Raw genomic sequence first — 17,108 nt, 5'->3', positions numbered from 1 at the left:
GTTTTTGTATATCTACTGGTAACAAATGATGGGAGGGTGAGTGTTGTGGAGAACAGGCAATAAAAGTGCATGATTAATGCATCGCCTGAATGACAAACAAACGCAACATGACGCGCAGTTTCTGCACCACTGAATAATATCGTGCACTACATGACAGACGATGCGTATAAATCATAAATATATCTCTTGTCTTGCTGGATGCTGGAGTTTAACATAAAATAATATATCAAATCTTAAGCTCTTTTTTTGCCGTGCATCTTCGGCTTTGTTAATCTCGAAGACAGTGTATTCAAACTTGGGTTTTTATGGTAATGGGGAGACGTGTGGTTCATGGTACATGAGATAGGTGTGTGCTCTCAGAAGATGCTGCCGTGCACTTGTTTGTACATTATAATCCGCTCATAGAAATGAAATATATCGGTTGCTGTCTGTCAGAGTGTGGTAGTCGTTTATCACGATGTGCGTCGTGGTGACCTGGTGGCCTAGCGACAATCTCGATGATGCTCTTGTCTTTCTGCTCGTGAGTGCTTGCAGGTGACTATTTCAGTGTGAAAATGCTAATTACCTCATTATGAGCGACTGTTTTATATTCTGGTGCTGTAGACGTTCTGGATGACTCTCGAAAGTGCGAATTTCTAATGGAATGACTTGATGATTACTGATTAAATGCGATTAAATGTTTTATATGAAGCTCTAGAATCGTGGATTGGTTGGCAGTTACGACTTTTCATATTCTAATGAGACTAAAACGATTCTAACGACTTTAAAAAGTTTGAAATACGACTGTTGACTGTCCTGCAGTTTTGCACTCTTCATTTTCCATTGCGCTTTTGCAGGCCTATGGATATATTGTGTGTGGGGGGAGGGGGGCAGATATAGTAGTAATAGACTGTGGAATAGCGGAACATCACAATAGGCAAGCCATCAGCTGCCGCTATAATGGTTATGATGACGGTCGATGACGTCAATCACGATGACAGTGAAAAAGACGATGACAATAGCGAAGAAGACGACAATTCAAAATTCCGCCACACTCACCCTCCCTGCCTTGGGAGGAATGAGTTGTGTGCTGATGATGAGGATAATGTCGAGTACGATGATGACGACGACGACGACGTTGTTGCTGCTTATCGAGATGCATACCGTTCACGTGAAACGGTATAGCAAATGAAATTGAATGATTGTACAATGTATGACCAACGAAACTCCAGTGTAAAAATGTTGCTTGATGACTTTGTTGTTGTGTGTGTTGCAGCACTCGATGGCGTTCAGTCCGAGCTGTTCGAGGTGAAGTCCAAGTATGATGAGGCCACGTCCGCCAAGTAAGTCTTGCTCTCTTTGTCTTCGTGTAAAGCATCTCATTCATTGGGCCAAGTCGACTTCCCAAAGTCTACTTCACGAAGCTTTGGAACTACATTTTCGGTATAAAAATAAAAAAGAAATTCCTCCGAGGTAGGAAAAACACCCCCGTCCTTACCATTCTCACTGCCACCAACTGAGAAGGTTATTTCCCTTTGACCATTAATATGTCCCTCTATAAGTCCTTGTAGAATCTTAATCCACCAATAACTCCCTAACCGTGTGTTTGACTGGTCCCAATTTTTGTAAGGACCGTCTCAGGAATGTATAGAACCTGTTCACCAAGTTTGGTGACGATCGGTCCGTTCATTCTTGAGATCTATATGCGAACACAAACACACAAACACATCGACCGAATCCTATACACACCCCTAAAGACGAGGCGAAGTCGACTTCGACTCAATTAAGGTCGGCAATAAAACTTCAGATACTTTCTTTCCTGAGCAAATCACCGTAGATCCGCCCAGGCTGTTACATACATGTGAGTGGAGCATTCTTACGCTTGGACCAATTCCAACATGGTACAGCCTAATTGCTTTCTGTGCTGAGTGGGAATTTACAGTTGTTGCTGGGTTGGTTTAAAGGCTGACATCTGGACATATGTTTGAATTGGCGAATTTTGTACAGCAAAGACAAAAAGCGCACAAACACTCAAGTCCTTTAATGGAAAAAAAACCCGTAGGACTTTTAATATCAGTTGTACTACTACAGCAAAGACGTCAAGCTTTGGCACAGGAAGCAGACGCCCTGTTGGAAAGATGCCCTTGGCAATTTGATGACTTCCTTAAGTTTCAAGACCTGATTGTCTGATATTATTGGAGGTTTTAAAAGAGGGTTTCTTCTGTACTCAAGAAGAAGAAGAAAAAGGATGAGAGATAAGAAAGACATGTCACAGTGTTTGTGTGTCTGTCGCCACTGAGGGACAAGTGTGAAGAGCAGTTAGTGCTGGTGTATCCTGACCTAGAGTCTTTAAGGATTTTTAGCTTCGGGCACAGATAGTGACCAGTAATTGATTAGTGGAGAGGGTTTGTGGGTAAATCAAGACGTGAGTGAGTTGGAGAGAGGGGGAGGGGGGAGGGGGAAAGAGAGTGGGGTACATTAACATTGCAGGTAAATTGGGAGGGACGGATAGGAGGAAGCGAGATAGTCACTGTGACAGTCATAGCAAATGGAAAAGGGAAAGAGAGAAAAAAAAGACATTGACAGGCGTTGAACAGAGAAAAGAAACACCGAAGTAGAAGACATTGACGGATAGGGAGAAGAGACGACGACGTGATTGAGTTGTCCACTTTTCCTCCCCCTCCTCCATGGCAGTGACAATCTCCCCCTTGGGTCTGCAGTCAACACTGTCCCCCAGTGTCCCACTTACCCGTGCAACACGGCTTTCTCTGATCACTCATTGAGAGGTAATCAATTCACTGCTTAGCTCGCCCTGGTTTTCCTAGCTTGAGGGGGGGAGAAGGACCACTGGAGGACCACTGGAGTGGCCGTTTTGGTCTCCTTGTGAAGGGGGCTGTAGTTCCTTGATTAGCTCGTTTTGTGTAGTGGCTGTCCAAGGTCTTGGTTCCTGTACAGAGAGATGCAGTGTTGTGATTGTGTTCCTTTTGTTGTTACTTAAAGCGATCCGTCCATGTAAGCTGAGTGACTGATTGACTAACTGTCGCTTGTTGAAAGTGTCTTGTCATTTACTTCGGTGACGATGACAGTTATTTGTTTGATTGTGTACGGACAGTCCAGTGCGATCGTTTCAATCCCCCCGCCCTCACTCCTCGTTTTGAAAAAAGGAGGAGTTCGTTGTAAAAAGAGTTCAAATCACGGAAAAAGGAGGAGTTCGTTGTAAAAAGAGTTCAAATCACGGAAAAAGGAGGGGTTCGTTGTAAAAAGAGTTCAAATCACGGAAAAAGGAGGGGTTCGTTGTAAAAAGAGTTCAAATCACGGAAAAAGGAGGGGTTCGTTGTAAAAAGAGTTCAAATCACGGAAAAAGGAGGGGTTCGTTGTAAAAAGAGTTCAAATCACGGAAAAAGGAGGGGTTCGTTGTAAAAAGAGTTCAAATCACGGAAAAAGGAAAAAGTGAACGAAAAGAATTCGACGCTTGTTTTTTATTTGGTGTTTAACGTCGTTTTCAACCACGAAGGTTATATCGCGACGGGGAAAGGGGGGAGATGGGATAGAGCCACTTGTCAATTGTTTCTTGTTCACAAAAGCACTAATCAAAAATTTGCTCCAGGGGCTTGCAACGTAGTACAATATATTACCTTACTGGGAGAATGCAAGTTTCCAGTACAAAGGACTTAACATCGACGCTTGCTGGCAGTATCGGAAAGAAGAAGAACAACAAACACTTTATTGCCTCTGTTATCACACATAGTGATCTTCAGGCTTGCTGGCCAGATTGGAGTTAAATGATCAAACACGAGAACATGCACAAACAGAGATTGATAAAACACACATATTATCGTCATGTAATACCACATTTCAGACTAGCATTTCTCTCATACAGGGATGTTGTTGGTATATTCTTCGGCAAATTGGCCACAACAGTTCCGGAAATTTTCAGAAGATTAAGCCACCCCTTACCGTCAATTTTCTCCAATCGTAAAGAAGTTCAGCAACTCAGCAGAAATGACGGCAACGTTTTCGGTGATTTGAAACCAGTTTCACCGTCTGCCGACGCCAAACGACATATCTAAATGAGAAATATTCATAATGTTTAGCGCACACAGGAACGATTTTGAATCGATAGATAGGAACATACATGTTTCAGTGGTTGCAATTACTGCTGGCTGCAAAAGATATGTGGGGGGGGGGGGGGGGCCGCTGAGTAGGCCCCTTAGGAACCTGTAGCATTCCTGTAGCTGATCGTATCCTACCTGTGTAGACGTTGCCCAGGAATGTGGGATGTCTGAGCAAGGGGATTGACTGTGATCTCCGAACAGGCTTCCCCAATTAATTGTCATACCTGTACCCAGCTACAGAATGTCGAGAATGTTGGCACTGTCAGTTAGTACCCCCGATTTCCCCCTGTTAATCGTCTTATCTTGCTTTTCCTGCTAAAGGGCGCTTTTTGTCTGATTTTTATTGTGTCTGTAGCTGTTGGGATTATTTGAAGTACGATTTTCTGTTTGATTGTTCGTTGTGTTGATTGGTTTTGGGGTAACTCCAAATGGTGACTTCCCGTTTCATTGTTATCATGTCGCCCTGACTAACTGAACTAATTAGTCCTATTTGTCTGCGAAAACAACCAGCTCTCCCTCATACTGCCATGTTCATTTTGATTCGCCATTCCCTAAGATTTGTTTGTGAGTTCCTTGATGTTGTAGTTTCGTTCAGGTGGACATTTATTCACACAAAAACATGGAAAGCCGTTCCTCGTAATATTCACTTTTTTTTTAATAAATTTTTTAGGATAGAAGCACAACACATCCCGTCACCACAGTAGGTCACACATAATATAGTCTCTGAGCGATGCAAGTCACTGCCAGTTGACGAATGACCACTGGAGGCGATAAAACTGGGACGCGCATGACGTGCTTGATCAGTTGTTGATGGCTTTGGCAAGCGGTTGGAAGGAAAGACGGGGGAATATAGGTGGGGATGAAGGCGGGAAGGGTTAAGAGGAACAGACAGGTGTATTAGGGCGTGTCCAGGTTATCAGCGACGTTAATGGCCAGTGCTAATTGTGTATGATGAGTTTATAATAATAGCCTTGGCTTTTAAGGTCTTGTTCAGCTCCCTCCCTCTCCCTCTCTCTCTCTCTCTCTCTCTCTCTCTCTCTCTCTCTCTCTCTCTCTCTCTCTCTCTCTCTCTTTTCTTTTTCTCTCTCCCCCCCCTCTCTGTGTCCCTCTCTCTCTCTTTTCTTTTTCTCTCTCCCTCCTCCCCCCCCCCTCTCTCTCTCTCTCTCTCTCTCTCTCTCTCTCTCTCTCTCTCTCTCTTTCACTAACTCACTCTCACTAACTCACTTCATCTTTTCTTTTTCTTTCCGTTCGATTACTTTAACGTGTGTTTTATCCCTCCCCTCCCCCCACGCCCTCGTCCCTCTCGAATTATTTTTTACAATTGCCGTGTCTTTCTCATCTTTGTTCTTTTGTTCCTCTCTTGTCCTTCCCCCGACTCTTCCATTCATCCTCCACCTCTCAACTCTACTGCCCAAGAATTCACGATCCAGCTCATGATGTATTTCGTGAGATACCAGAGTGGGGGGGGGGGGGGGAGGGAGGAAGAGGGGGGGGGTGTGGACAATGAGACAATGACGGAAGGAGAAGTTAGTGTTGTTGATTGTTTTGTCCGCCACATCACTCATCCGAATCTGATCCACCACACACCAACATGGAACGTGGTTACATACCAACATGGAACGTGGTTACACACCAACATGGAACGTGGTTACACACCAACATGGAACGTGGTTACACACCAACATGGAACGTGGTTACACACCAACATGGAACGTGGTTACACACCAACATGGAACGTGGTTGACCCCCTCTCTCCTCCTGAAGGTTGACATTTGTGCTGCCAGCGAAACAACAGTGGCCAAAGAGACAATATCAGAAGCCCCTTGCTTTGCAAGTACAGTACTGATATCTAAACTCAAGTGTCTGCTTTGATTTCGCTCGGCGGACTTTAGCTCAGTATCAGGGTGAGTGAGAGAGAAAGGGGGGGAGAGGGAGGGAGGGAGGGAGGGAGAGAAAAGCTGAGGTTTGAATTATGACGGTTGCTATGAAGCGTGGCAGCGGGCATGGGGGGCTACTCTGGAATGACAAGCGCAGGGATGATGAAATACCGCTGCCTGTAAAGCCTCAACCCCCTACCCCACCCCCTCTACAAAACAAAACTTCTATTGTTTCAAGCCTTCACCACGGAAAACATGGCCTACAGATCATGATTCGGCCTTCAACCTCCTGGAGGTACTAGAATGAAGATTTATGAGGCTGGAGGAAGATTTTTCTGGGGAGAGGGAAGAGATAGAGGGGATGGAGGGGGTGGGTGGGGAGCAAGCTTCACGCTTGACTGGGTACGGTTCATTGTTTTATTTGTAACTGATTCTGACAGGTATGAACTACTGTGGAGGGTTAGAAAAGTGGGATCCGATTTTACTGTCCTTGTTTTCTTACATACTTGTGCTGATTAATGGTAGGCTTGGCAGCATTTTGCACTGAATAGCGGAGGGCAGGGGAAGAGGTCCCATGATCTATTGTCTTTTGGAAACAATACCCGCCTGTGTCCGACTCTGATCACGTTATCATTATTAACGGTTAATAAAATCCTCGGCCCGACTTCTTGATGTGTTCATCTCATGACCTCCCCCCCCCCCCTCTCTCTCTCTCTCTCTCTCTCTCTCTCTCTCTCTCTCTCTCTCTCTCTCTCTCTCTCTCTCTCTCTCTCTCTCTCTCTCTCTCTCCCTGGGTGCCACCCCCCTCCCCCCACCCTTATCACCTCTATATCACCTTGTCTGTCCCCTGAGTACCTGTATGTTAGTTGTTACACTTTCTTCGTGAAGTCGCCATGTTGATGAGGTTTGGTTGGGTGGGATCACAGATCATATACTTTCTTCAGGTGCAATGTCAGAATGAAATGTTTGTAGGCTTGTTGTTGTCTTCACCTTATGTCGATGTACATTTCCTGAACATGTAAAATATGAATAAACATTGTTCAAACCAAATGTTGTGTTCGAGGTTCTAGACATGGTCAGTTTGACCTCATAGGAAAGGCTTTCTTTTTTGTCATCCTCGTGACCATTATTTGTTGAATAGGAGACATTTGTACAGATTTGTGAAACAAAGCTTTCGACATAAGAAGTAAAGAAGACAGGTGCGCGAACACGTGTGTGCAGGACGGTTTGCATGAATACGCATACGGCATGTGTTCCGCACTGAGCTCTATAAACATAATTTCAGTACATTTATAGAGCTCGGAAGGTGCCCAGGAATTGTGTGTGTGCACTCATTAATTGTACGCATTACTTCCAAGACAAACGGAAAAGCTCAGATTTCAGACCTCACATTTGTATTGAGAATAATACAATGACTATGCATACATGAACATGACAGACACCCACCTGAAAAGCCAACAACAGAACATAGCGTTTGCACCGGTGCAGCAGCAGAGGTAAAGTGATGAATATGCCTGATGAGGTTTGAGGGGATGAAGACGGAAACTGGTGGTGGTCCTGGAGGGGGGGGGGGGGGGGGGGGGGCTTATGGAAGGGAAGGGAGGAAAAGGTTCGGGGGTCAAACGTTGCCTCCCTTTTCATGTCGTCTGTCTCCAGTCAACTTATCGCTGTCGCCCCTAATTGGCGATATATGGAGCGTCGCTTGTCGGCGCCAGCCATTCGCGATGTATGGCTGCTGGCTTGTCAGGCGCTCGGCATTTTATTATCTATCTCCCTTGTCTTCTCTGCTCATATCTCTTTCTTCTTCTTCTTCTTCTTCTTCTTGCTCTTCTTCTTCCTCTTCTTCTGCTTTGTCTATCTGCCTGTCTCTCTGTCTCTCTGTCTCTGTCTCTCTCTCTCTCTCTCTCTCTCTCTCTCTCTCTCTCTCTCTCTCTCTCTCTCTCTCTCTCTCTCTCTCTCGTGAAGACGAGGTACACTTTCTTTTCCACTGTACAGCCTATGCTGATATCTGTGCAAAGTGTAACGTGTTAAAAAAAAGTCCTGAACCAGCCTCAATGGAAGATGTAACCCGTATCCTAGCCCTGGATGAAGAAAGTGTACTGGAAGCAACTGCACAATTTATTTCTAAGGCACTAAACATGCGCAAAAAGAAACTAGATGAGTCAAGCTGAAATGATGTATAATGTAATTTTTACATACGCAAATGTTGGACTGGATGGTCTTCTCATTTAAATCGGGTTGCGTGTACATGTATACGCGTGGATTTACACGTGTGCGGGTGTAGTCTATATAAACGTATATGTGTGTGTGTGTGTGTGTGTGTGTGTGTGTGTGTGTGTGTGTGTGTGTGTGTGTGTGTGCGTGTGTTTGTTCGTCTGCAGCCATTGTTGTTTTTGTATAGATGTGTATTTAGACATGTCCCCCTACTACTACTAGTCACGCGAGGGTAACGCCGACTAGGGGTTTATTGGTTTTAAATATTTGTGGTCTGCAGATTGATTGGTTTTATGAGTGTGTGTTAACTGTTGGATCAGTATTTTCCTTTGTGTGTACATACTATACCTTGCTTTTTACCCTTAGTCTTATATTTTTTTGTTTACCTATGGCTTTCGTGTCGGTGTGTTTGTTTGTTCGTACTCATATGTTTTTGTTGTTATTAATGTTTTGTTCATTCGTCCTTTTACCCCTTTTATGAATGATGCAGACATTGTTGTTTTACCTTGTCTATAAGGCTTTTATTAGCTAATGACAATAAAGTGTCAAAGCAAAGCGTCTCTCTCTGTGTTTCTGTTTCTCTCCCTCCCCTCTCTCTCTCTCACTCGCTCCCCCCCTCTCTCCTTCCCACTCTCTCCCTCCCCCCCTCTCTCCTTCCCATCTCTCCCTCCCCCTCTCTCCTTCTGACTCTCTCTCTCTCTCTTTCTTCTTCTGCTCTCTTTCTCTCTCTGTCTCTCTCTGTCTCTCTGTCTCTCTCTCTCTCTCTCTCTCTCTCTCTCTCTCCCTCTCTCTCTCCCCCCCCCCTCCCCCGGACCAATGCGCAGGTTCTTTGATTTGAATTTGGGACGAAACATGACGATGGCTTGATTTGTTTGTGGGGATGACACGCATGTACACGAGGATGGTCGCATCCGTCTAATTCCACCTGCATACCCATATGTCCACGAAAGGGGGTTGGTTTGTGTTGTTGGGGGCAAGATTTGTAGAAAACGGTTTGGGAGAGGGAGGTTGATGTTTATCCGGTTGAAAGTTGATTTTGATCACTTATACCCCCATTCCACACACCCGTTCTAGCTTCCGTTCCCAGCCGTCCTGAGACGGCTGCTACTACGATCAGACGCTGCGCAAACGGACGTTTGTGGCATCTTTGCGCAGCGTCTGACTGTAGTGGCTGGGAACGGAAGCTAGAACGGATGTGTGGAATGGGGTATCACGTTTGTGCTTAAAATGTAGCTTCCTCCTTGTGAATCCACCTCGGTAAATCATCATGGATTCCTCAAGGCTTTTGTATGGGATGAGAGAATCTTTCGACTTATACACATACCAACAATCTCCAGCCTGGCTGCTTGCTTGGTGTGCTCAGTGCTAATGTTTTGCTGAATTCATTTCTTGGCTTAACTGGAAGGATGGTCTTTATTTCATGTAAAGTTGAATTGGGGGAAAAACCCAACTTTCCTGGACATTAATTTTATTCTTGGCGGCGATAAACTTGTAGGCACAAGTATGTTTCCAGCTGAGTGAATCTGAACAGAGCCTGTAGTCTTGGTGAACCCAGAGCCAGTCTAGGCTTGTTTCCTTGTTCCGGTTCCCGAGCGATTCATCTCAGTGGTCGGTTTCAAGCCGTTGCCTCCCTTTGATCAATCAGTCAACACTTCCTCTCTTCAACCGTCCCCCCCCCCCCCCCCCCCCCCCTTAGTCAATCGTCAATCGATTTTTGTCCAACACAGCCAGAGGCTCCCCCTGCTTTAGATCGAGGGAAGATAATCGATGGCGCAGTCAGTCGAACCGGCCATGTATTGGCAAATTTCAACGATTTTAAGGTCCTGGCTATAGAATCGATGACTGCTGGATTTTCCGCCTAATTGCAGCCAATCAATGATTCGATTGACCGCCCTTGTCGCCGTTGATTGGCCGATGTATTGATGGTGTTTGAGCCAATAAGATCAATGCGCGGTAAAGCATGTCTTGAGGAGTGGCTGTATGGTCGTCAAGGTCGTGGGTAATATTTTTGTGGATGTGAAAAATGTTTCTCAGAAGAGTTTGGAATTATTCACCCCCCCCCCCCCAAACCCACACACACAATTACGCAATAGCTGTTTTGCATCCCATGTATTTTTGGTTTTACGGGTCGTTGGTTGAGTAGTGTATTGATTGATTGATTGATTGATTGATTGATTGATTGATCAATTGATTGATTGATTGATTGCAGGTCGGATGAAATGGACATGGTGATGGCAGATTTGGAACGAGCTAACGAGGTACGTTGCAATCATGAACCGTCCGACGTTTTGTTAAATGTGTAGGTTTGTTGAATAAGTTTAGTTGTTTCGTTTGTTTGTAAAGGTTTCACTTTATGCTTATATTTGACTTGGCGATTTGCTGTTTGTTTCACACCACGTTGGAATTGATAGCAATACAAACGCAGTTCGAGAGGACTCTTGATCGAACTTTCAATGTTCCAAAGTGTTGGCCTCCCGGCATGTTGTTGTTTTACTGCATGTCATGAGGTAAAGAGGACGTTTTGGCTTTAGTTAGACACTGTCAGACCGTTACCGGATGCTCCCCAGCATGTTGTAAGAGGCGACTAACGGATTCTGTTTCTCCTTTTACCCTTGTTAAGTGTTTCTTGTATAGAATATAGTCAATGTTTGTAAAGATTTTAGTCAAGCAGTATGTAAGAAATGTTAAGTCCTTTGTACTGAAAACTTGCATTCTCCCAGTAAGGTCATACATTGTACTAAGTTGCAAGCCCCTGGAGCAAATTTTTGATTAGTGCTTTTGTGAACAAGAAACAATTGACAAGTGGCTCTATCCCATCTCCCCCCTTTCCCCGTCAAACACCAAACAAAGAAAAGAAAGAAAGAAAGTTTGAATGTGAAAAGACTATCCTTCCATGCCAGAAGTCAACAACCTCGCTGCTTCCCGGGCATAGTGGGGATGTATTCAATACATTTCTTAAGTGAAACAAACAAACAAACAAAACTTAAAATTAAAAGACGAATTTGAAAGAGCAAGAAAACAATGAAATCTGTCACTGTGTGTTCAGCGAGCAGCGTCGGCGGAGCGTGAAGCGGAACGGTTACGTCAGCAGCTGCAGTCGGCGTCCCAGAGCTTGCATCAAGCCGACCAGATGAGACAAGCCCCTGACATGGAGCAGGCCCTCGACATCCTGTCCAGGTCCAACATGGAGGTCGAGCTCGCCGCCAAGGAGAAAGAGGTGAGGGGGATGGGGACTCTGTGTGTGTGGGAGGGGGGGTGGGGGGGTGGTGAGAGAGAATGGCGGAGAGGGTATTCAGAGAAGGAGAGGTTTTAGTCATAGAACAAGGTATTGGATTTAATGTTTAGATCAGCACAGTTGACCTGGAGATCGGTCTCTCTGCGATGGGAGAAAGGATAAGAAAGTTGACTGGAAGGGAAGTGTGGATTCAGTGACAGGAGGTAGGGGTTGGGTGAGGGTGTGGTGAGAGTGGGGGGGGGGGGTTGTCAAGGTAGAACAGGTCTTCGCCATGGAATAGGTCTTAGGCATTCTCTTTAGATCGAACCTAAAAGTCGAGCTCGCTTGTCAAGGCAGAAGAGGTAAGAGAGGTGTGTCTGTTGCTGAGAAAGGGGGATGGCCTATGTGGGTAGGTGTGCGAATGAAGTGTCCGTAACTACGTTTAATGTAAACGGGTGCATGTCTACGTGTGTGTATGTCCTGTCTGTTTGTCGTTACTTATCTCCGTGTTTGTCTCTCTGTGTTTGTCTCTCTGTGTTTGTCTCTCTGTGTTTGTCTCTCTGTGTTTGTCTCTCTGTCTATCTGTCTATGTCCTGTCTGTTTGTCGTTACTTCTCTCTGTGTTTGTCTCTCTGTGTTTGTCTCTCTGTGTTTGTCTCTCTGTGTTTGTCTCTGTGTTTGTCTCTCTGTGTTTGTCTCTCTGTCTATCTGTCTATGTCCTGTCTGTTTGTCGTTACTTCTCTCTGTGTTTGTCTCTCTGTGTTTGTCTCTCTGTGTTTGTCTCTCTGTGTTTGTCTCTGTGTTTGTCTCTCTGTGTTTGTCTCTGTCTCTCTCTGTCTCTGTCTCTCTTTCTCTCTCTCTCTCTCTCTCTCTCTCTCTCTCTCTCTCTCTCTCTCTCTCTCTCTCTCTCTCTCTCTCTCTCTCTCTCTCTCTCTCTCTCTCTCTCTCTCTCTCTCTCTCTCTCTCTCTCTCTCTTGATATATTAGCGCATAGTGTATTGACATGTGACACATGCCACCGTTCACAAACTCTTTTCTCACTCCGTCACTCCTGCGTCATGCTTCGATACGCATGACCTGTTGGCATTGACGCAGAGAAGGGACGATAAATCAACCACACAATGTCCATCGCTGTGTCCATCACATCGCTGACCAGTTCCACACGGGCGTTTGTCTTAGCCTGCAAGCGATCGTGGGCTTGTTCAGATCAATCACAATACGGAGAGCAACCATGTAGAAAAAAAAGGAGTAGTCATGGCTTATTGATGTTTTCATCGGATTGTTTTTGTGCCATTCTCTCGACACAGAACATACAGTGACTGCCCTCTCGCATTTCAGATTTCATAAAAAGAAAAAAAGAGTTGTTTTTGAGATTTGATCAAAAGAAAAAAAAGTTGTTAAAAACAGTGACAACCCTTAGGGTTAGGAACAGACAGGATAAAGAATGTATGTATTACAATGGCGGAAGTTTGACAGCGAGGGGGCGATTCGGTGTTTGAACAGTATAGATGAGGATGTCTAAGGACAGGGAGAGGAGTAGAGAAAGACAAGCCTGGATCGAGGATTTGAGTGAAGGCAACAAGGGCCCATTGTCACTGTGCCTGGCAGTGAGCGATTGATTTCCCATGAGATTGATTGCCTTATCAATCTTACCCCCCCCCCCCCCTCTATCTCTCTCTCTCTCTCTCTCTCTCTCTCTCTCTCTCTCTCTCTCTCTCTCTCTCTCTCCTCTCTCTCTCTCTCTCTCTCTCTCTCTCTCTCTCTCTCTCTCTCCCTCTCTCTCCCTCTCTCTCTCTCTCTCTGAGCGTGATTGCAGGCATACGGCGCGCGTGTGTGTGCGAGTCGATTTTTCTTTTCCTTTGTATTTTATTGACATACATGTACTAATTGTACTTTCAATGTTCTGTTGTGCATTATGTATTCGTATAGGTAATGTTGTAGTTTGTAATACTGTATGATTGTGATTGATGATTGTCTCTATTTTTTTCTGTTAGTCCTGTGTTGACAACTCTTCGACAAGCGCTTAGAACTGTACCCACGGGATACGCGCGATATAAGCTTCTTCTTATTCTTATATATAGTACAGTAAACGCTCGCCATTGAACCTCACGCAGCCAAAAGTTCATGCCCTTTACCCCTAGGGGGCAGCACGGGAGCTAGCGAGCGGGCGATTGATTTGGTTGATTGATTGCCCCGTGCCATTTATTGATCACCTAATGGTTCCTCCATGCGTTGCCACGGCAACCGAAGCTAGGGTATGGAGAGGGAGAGGGAGGGGGATGACGGGTGGGGGGAATGGTACGGTTTTGGGCGTCGATAGGCAAGCTGTCAATGTGAGGGGATTGATCAGTGATCGGTTGATTGATCGTCGGGCCGTCATCGATCACCTTGATTGATCTGTTTGTGACAGATGGGGGGATGACTGAGTCACGCACGAGGGGGGGGGGGGGGGGGGCCTTCAGTCAATCGTCCGTTACAAGGACACGCCGTTACTGCTTCTGTGGTTGCGTCTAGTCGCGAAAGTCCGCTTTTTGTGGACAGTTGGGCAATTTTGTTTGTGTGGTGGAATTCTCTGTTTTTCCCAAGAAGATCTGAAGATGTGAATTATTTATATTCAAATTTTTTTTTAAATCTGTGTGCGGTGAGGCTCTCTTTATTCCCTAGATCGAACAAAGTGGTGATTTTGATTTGCTTTGTGTGGATTTCTTGATGTGCATTCGCTGAGTCTTTCTTCGCTTCTGTGCGAAAAAGTGATGAAGTTTGTTTGTGTGGTGATAGTCAATACCACAACGCACTTTCTTTTATGTGTATTTATTTTAGCAATAACAGTGACTTGAAAACAAACTACACGACCAGTGGTTCTCAATTGAGAAGGTAAAGATAATACTATATATCGCAACAAAGTGCGCGGTAGTGCGACTATCTTATTTTTTCCAACGAGGAAATTCTATTGCATGTAGTTGTTGAAAATCTATTTTAAAAGATAAAGAGAGATTATCTTTTGTTTACAGCGTCATCCCGAGAAACTTTATTTTTATTTTTTGACTGCTAGCTGATTTGTTTGGATGTGCGTTTCAGTGTGATCGTAAACGGTGATTCAAGCCATTTGTCAGGTTATTTTGTTGGAAGCTTTTCGAGTGTCAGTTTGGTTTATCCTTGTCTCATGACCTTGACTCGAAAATACACTCGTTATACAACATCGACTTCTAAGCAAGACTCGTATGCTGCGAAATATATGACTATGTTTATTCAGATTTGGAAAAGTTCAGCTAGCCGCTTAGCATCGTTGTAATGTTTGTCCAAAGGGGAAAATCGATGTTGTTAGCTGTGAAATTTTGTTTGTTTGTTTGTTTGCTTAACGCCCAGCCGACCACGAAGGGCCATATCAGGGCGGTGCTGCTTTGACATATAACGTGCGCCACACACAAGACAGAAGTCGCAGCACAGGCTTCATGTCTCACCCAGTCATATTATTCTGACACTGGACCAACCAGTCCTAGCACTAACCCCATAATGCCAGACGCTAGGCGGAGCAGCCACTAGATTGCCAATTTTAAAGTCTTAGGTATGACCCGGCCGCGGTTCGAACCCACGACCTCCCGATCACGGGGCGGACGCCTTACCACTAGGCCAACCGTGCCGGTAGCTGTGAAATGGAGGCTTTTTGTGATATATCGCTTTGGAAAAAAAAACCAATTTGTGTGGAGGATTGTTGGATTGATAACTATCAGAGCTTGTTGTGTCAAATTGATCGAGGAAAAACAAAAAGGAAAACTGCTTCACGCAAAATACTGCAAAGGAGTCGTACTGCAATGGAGTCAGTCACAGTGTGATTTGTTCACGCGAGGAGAGTCAAAGGCGATGTTGGTATTGTCAAATAACGGCTTACTTATTTTGTAGGGATGGAGAAAAGAGAGCTTAAGAAAAGCACCTCAAAGCGGGTTTTTTTTCTTTCTGAAAATAAGTATAGAAAAAGCTTTGAAGGAGAAAGAATTGATGCTAATGAATAAAACCCACTGCACTCAGCGGCATGGTTTCCAAATCAATCTAAACCACTACGCTGATTTCTTTTTCTCTCATTTCCACCTGGAAATAAAAAAATCTACTTACGAAACAGCGATTTATCGATATTTTCATCACAAACCCCTGTCAATACAGAAACTCACTCAACCAACCAGCGAACAGCAGCTGAGGGAGAGAGAGAGAGGTAGAACGAAAAAGCCAATATAAACGTCGAGGTGTTGTGCTTGTGGCTTTGAATTTTAAGTATTGATTTTCCCTCTCTCTCTCTCTGCTCTAGTCGCCGAGGCCAAATATCGTGATTGTAGATTTCCTTTCTCTGGTAAGCATCTCTCGTTCTTTTATTGTGAGGCTTGATTGGAGTGGTTGTTACAACACGGTGCTGGGAGAGAAAAGACCTGCTGCTGCTGCTGCTACTTCGGCTATAATGATTGCCTTCGGGGACAAAGATTGTTAAAACTGTGTTTTACTATCAAAGAGTGATCATTTGGTCAGGACGTTGTTTGTGGAGTTAGTTTGGTCATTAATGAAAAAATACATCTTTGAAGAAGTGTCGCGACAAAAGTATGTAAAGCACAAAAAGTGCATATAATGACTTGTCGGTATCAATCGTTTTGTCAGGATCGATGTTATTGAGGTTTGTTTGGTCGTGAGATAATGATTCTATGAAGAAGGGTGAAAAAAAAGTGTGTGACGCAGAACAAGGGTATGTTGTGACTTTTCAGTATCAATCGTTTACTCGGGATGATTTTATTGGAGTAAGTTTGGTCCTGAGATCATACTTCGACGAAGAAATGTTGTGAAAAAGTATGTGTGGCTAACCGAGAGTGCCTATTGCGACTAGTCATGATGCAGTTAGTAGAGTTAGCTTCATCGTTAATTTTAATGAGAAAATAGCTTGATTGAAAAGTGTTGTGAACCTCGTGTGATCTGTTCGTGGACGATGTTAACTCGCTCCCTACGGCAATGTGTGTGCTTTATATCCCTTGATAAGCATGTGTTTGGAGTGGTATTTGTGTTAAAATATATCCGTAGCACATTTTAATTGCTCTCTTGTCGAAGACGTAGACAAGGATTTGTTTGATACGATAATCTAACGGACGTTTCCGAAGAAGCGTTTAGGGACAAGAAGGCAAGCTCTGTTGTGTACAGATAAATGTGTGTGAGAGTGCAATTTCTGTCAGTCACCTCACGCTAATGCATGAAAAACTGTGTGCGTAACTTTCGTTCCTTTCCCAAGTGTCATCGATGATCGCTAGGGGGGTGTTAGGGGGTAGACCACAGAGGGGTAGACCGAGTGATAGGGGTGGGGTGGATGGGTCGGGAAGAAGGAGGGAAAACGGGTGGAGGGGACTGTCTATTAGGGTTTAACGTCCTCTTAAACCAACTGGTCTATATTGGGACAGGTATTGGCAATACGCTGAAGATATGGTGTGATACTTTGATTCGAACAAGCCAGCATTGGGCAGGGGCGGATCTGGGTTTTGAAAGGGGGGGGTGCAAAGTTCTTTTTTTTTTTTTTTTTGTATTTTATTAGCGAAGGAGCGAAGCGCCGAACCGATGGCGCGAACCGCCGAGCATGCTAGGGGGGTCCGGGGGCATGCCCCCCCGGAATTTTTTTTAAAAAAGGAAGCAAAATTGTGCAATCTGGTGCAATCTGAGCGTGTAAAGTGCTATTTTCAGGTGATACA

At 44.7% G+C, this 17,108-nt stretch overlaps 1 protein-coding gene across 1 annotated transcript in view; it reads left to right on the top strand.

Moving 5' to 3' along the window:
* The first annotated feature begins 1,081 nt into the window (after positions 1-1,081).
* LOC138975788 (homeobox protein cut-like) overlaps positions 1,082-17,108 on the top strand; it is a 40,434-nt gene continuing 24,407 nt past the window's right edge. The window contains exons 1-3 of the mRNA XM_070348543.1: positions 1,082-1,322; positions 10,395-10,443; positions 11,232-11,402. Of these exons, the coding sequence (XP_070204644.1) occupies positions 1,168-1,322; positions 10,395-10,443; positions 11,232-11,402 (375 nt within the window). The 5' untranslated portion in view covers positions 1,082-1,167. The remainder of the gene's footprint in view (positions 1,323-10,394; positions 10,444-11,231; positions 11,403-17,108) is intronic.

This window comes from Littorina saxatilis, linkage group LG9 (genome assembly GCF_037325665.1).
Source record: "Littorina saxatilis isolate snail1 linkage group LG9, US_GU_Lsax_2.0, whole genome shotgun sequence".
In the NCBI taxonomy this organism is placed as follows: domain Eukaryota; kingdom Metazoa; phylum Mollusca; class Gastropoda; order Littorinimorpha; family Littorinidae; genus Littorina; species Littorina saxatilis.
The sequence above is the reverse complement of the archived record's forward strand: the minus strand, read 5'-3'. Positions and strand labels throughout refer to the sequence as shown.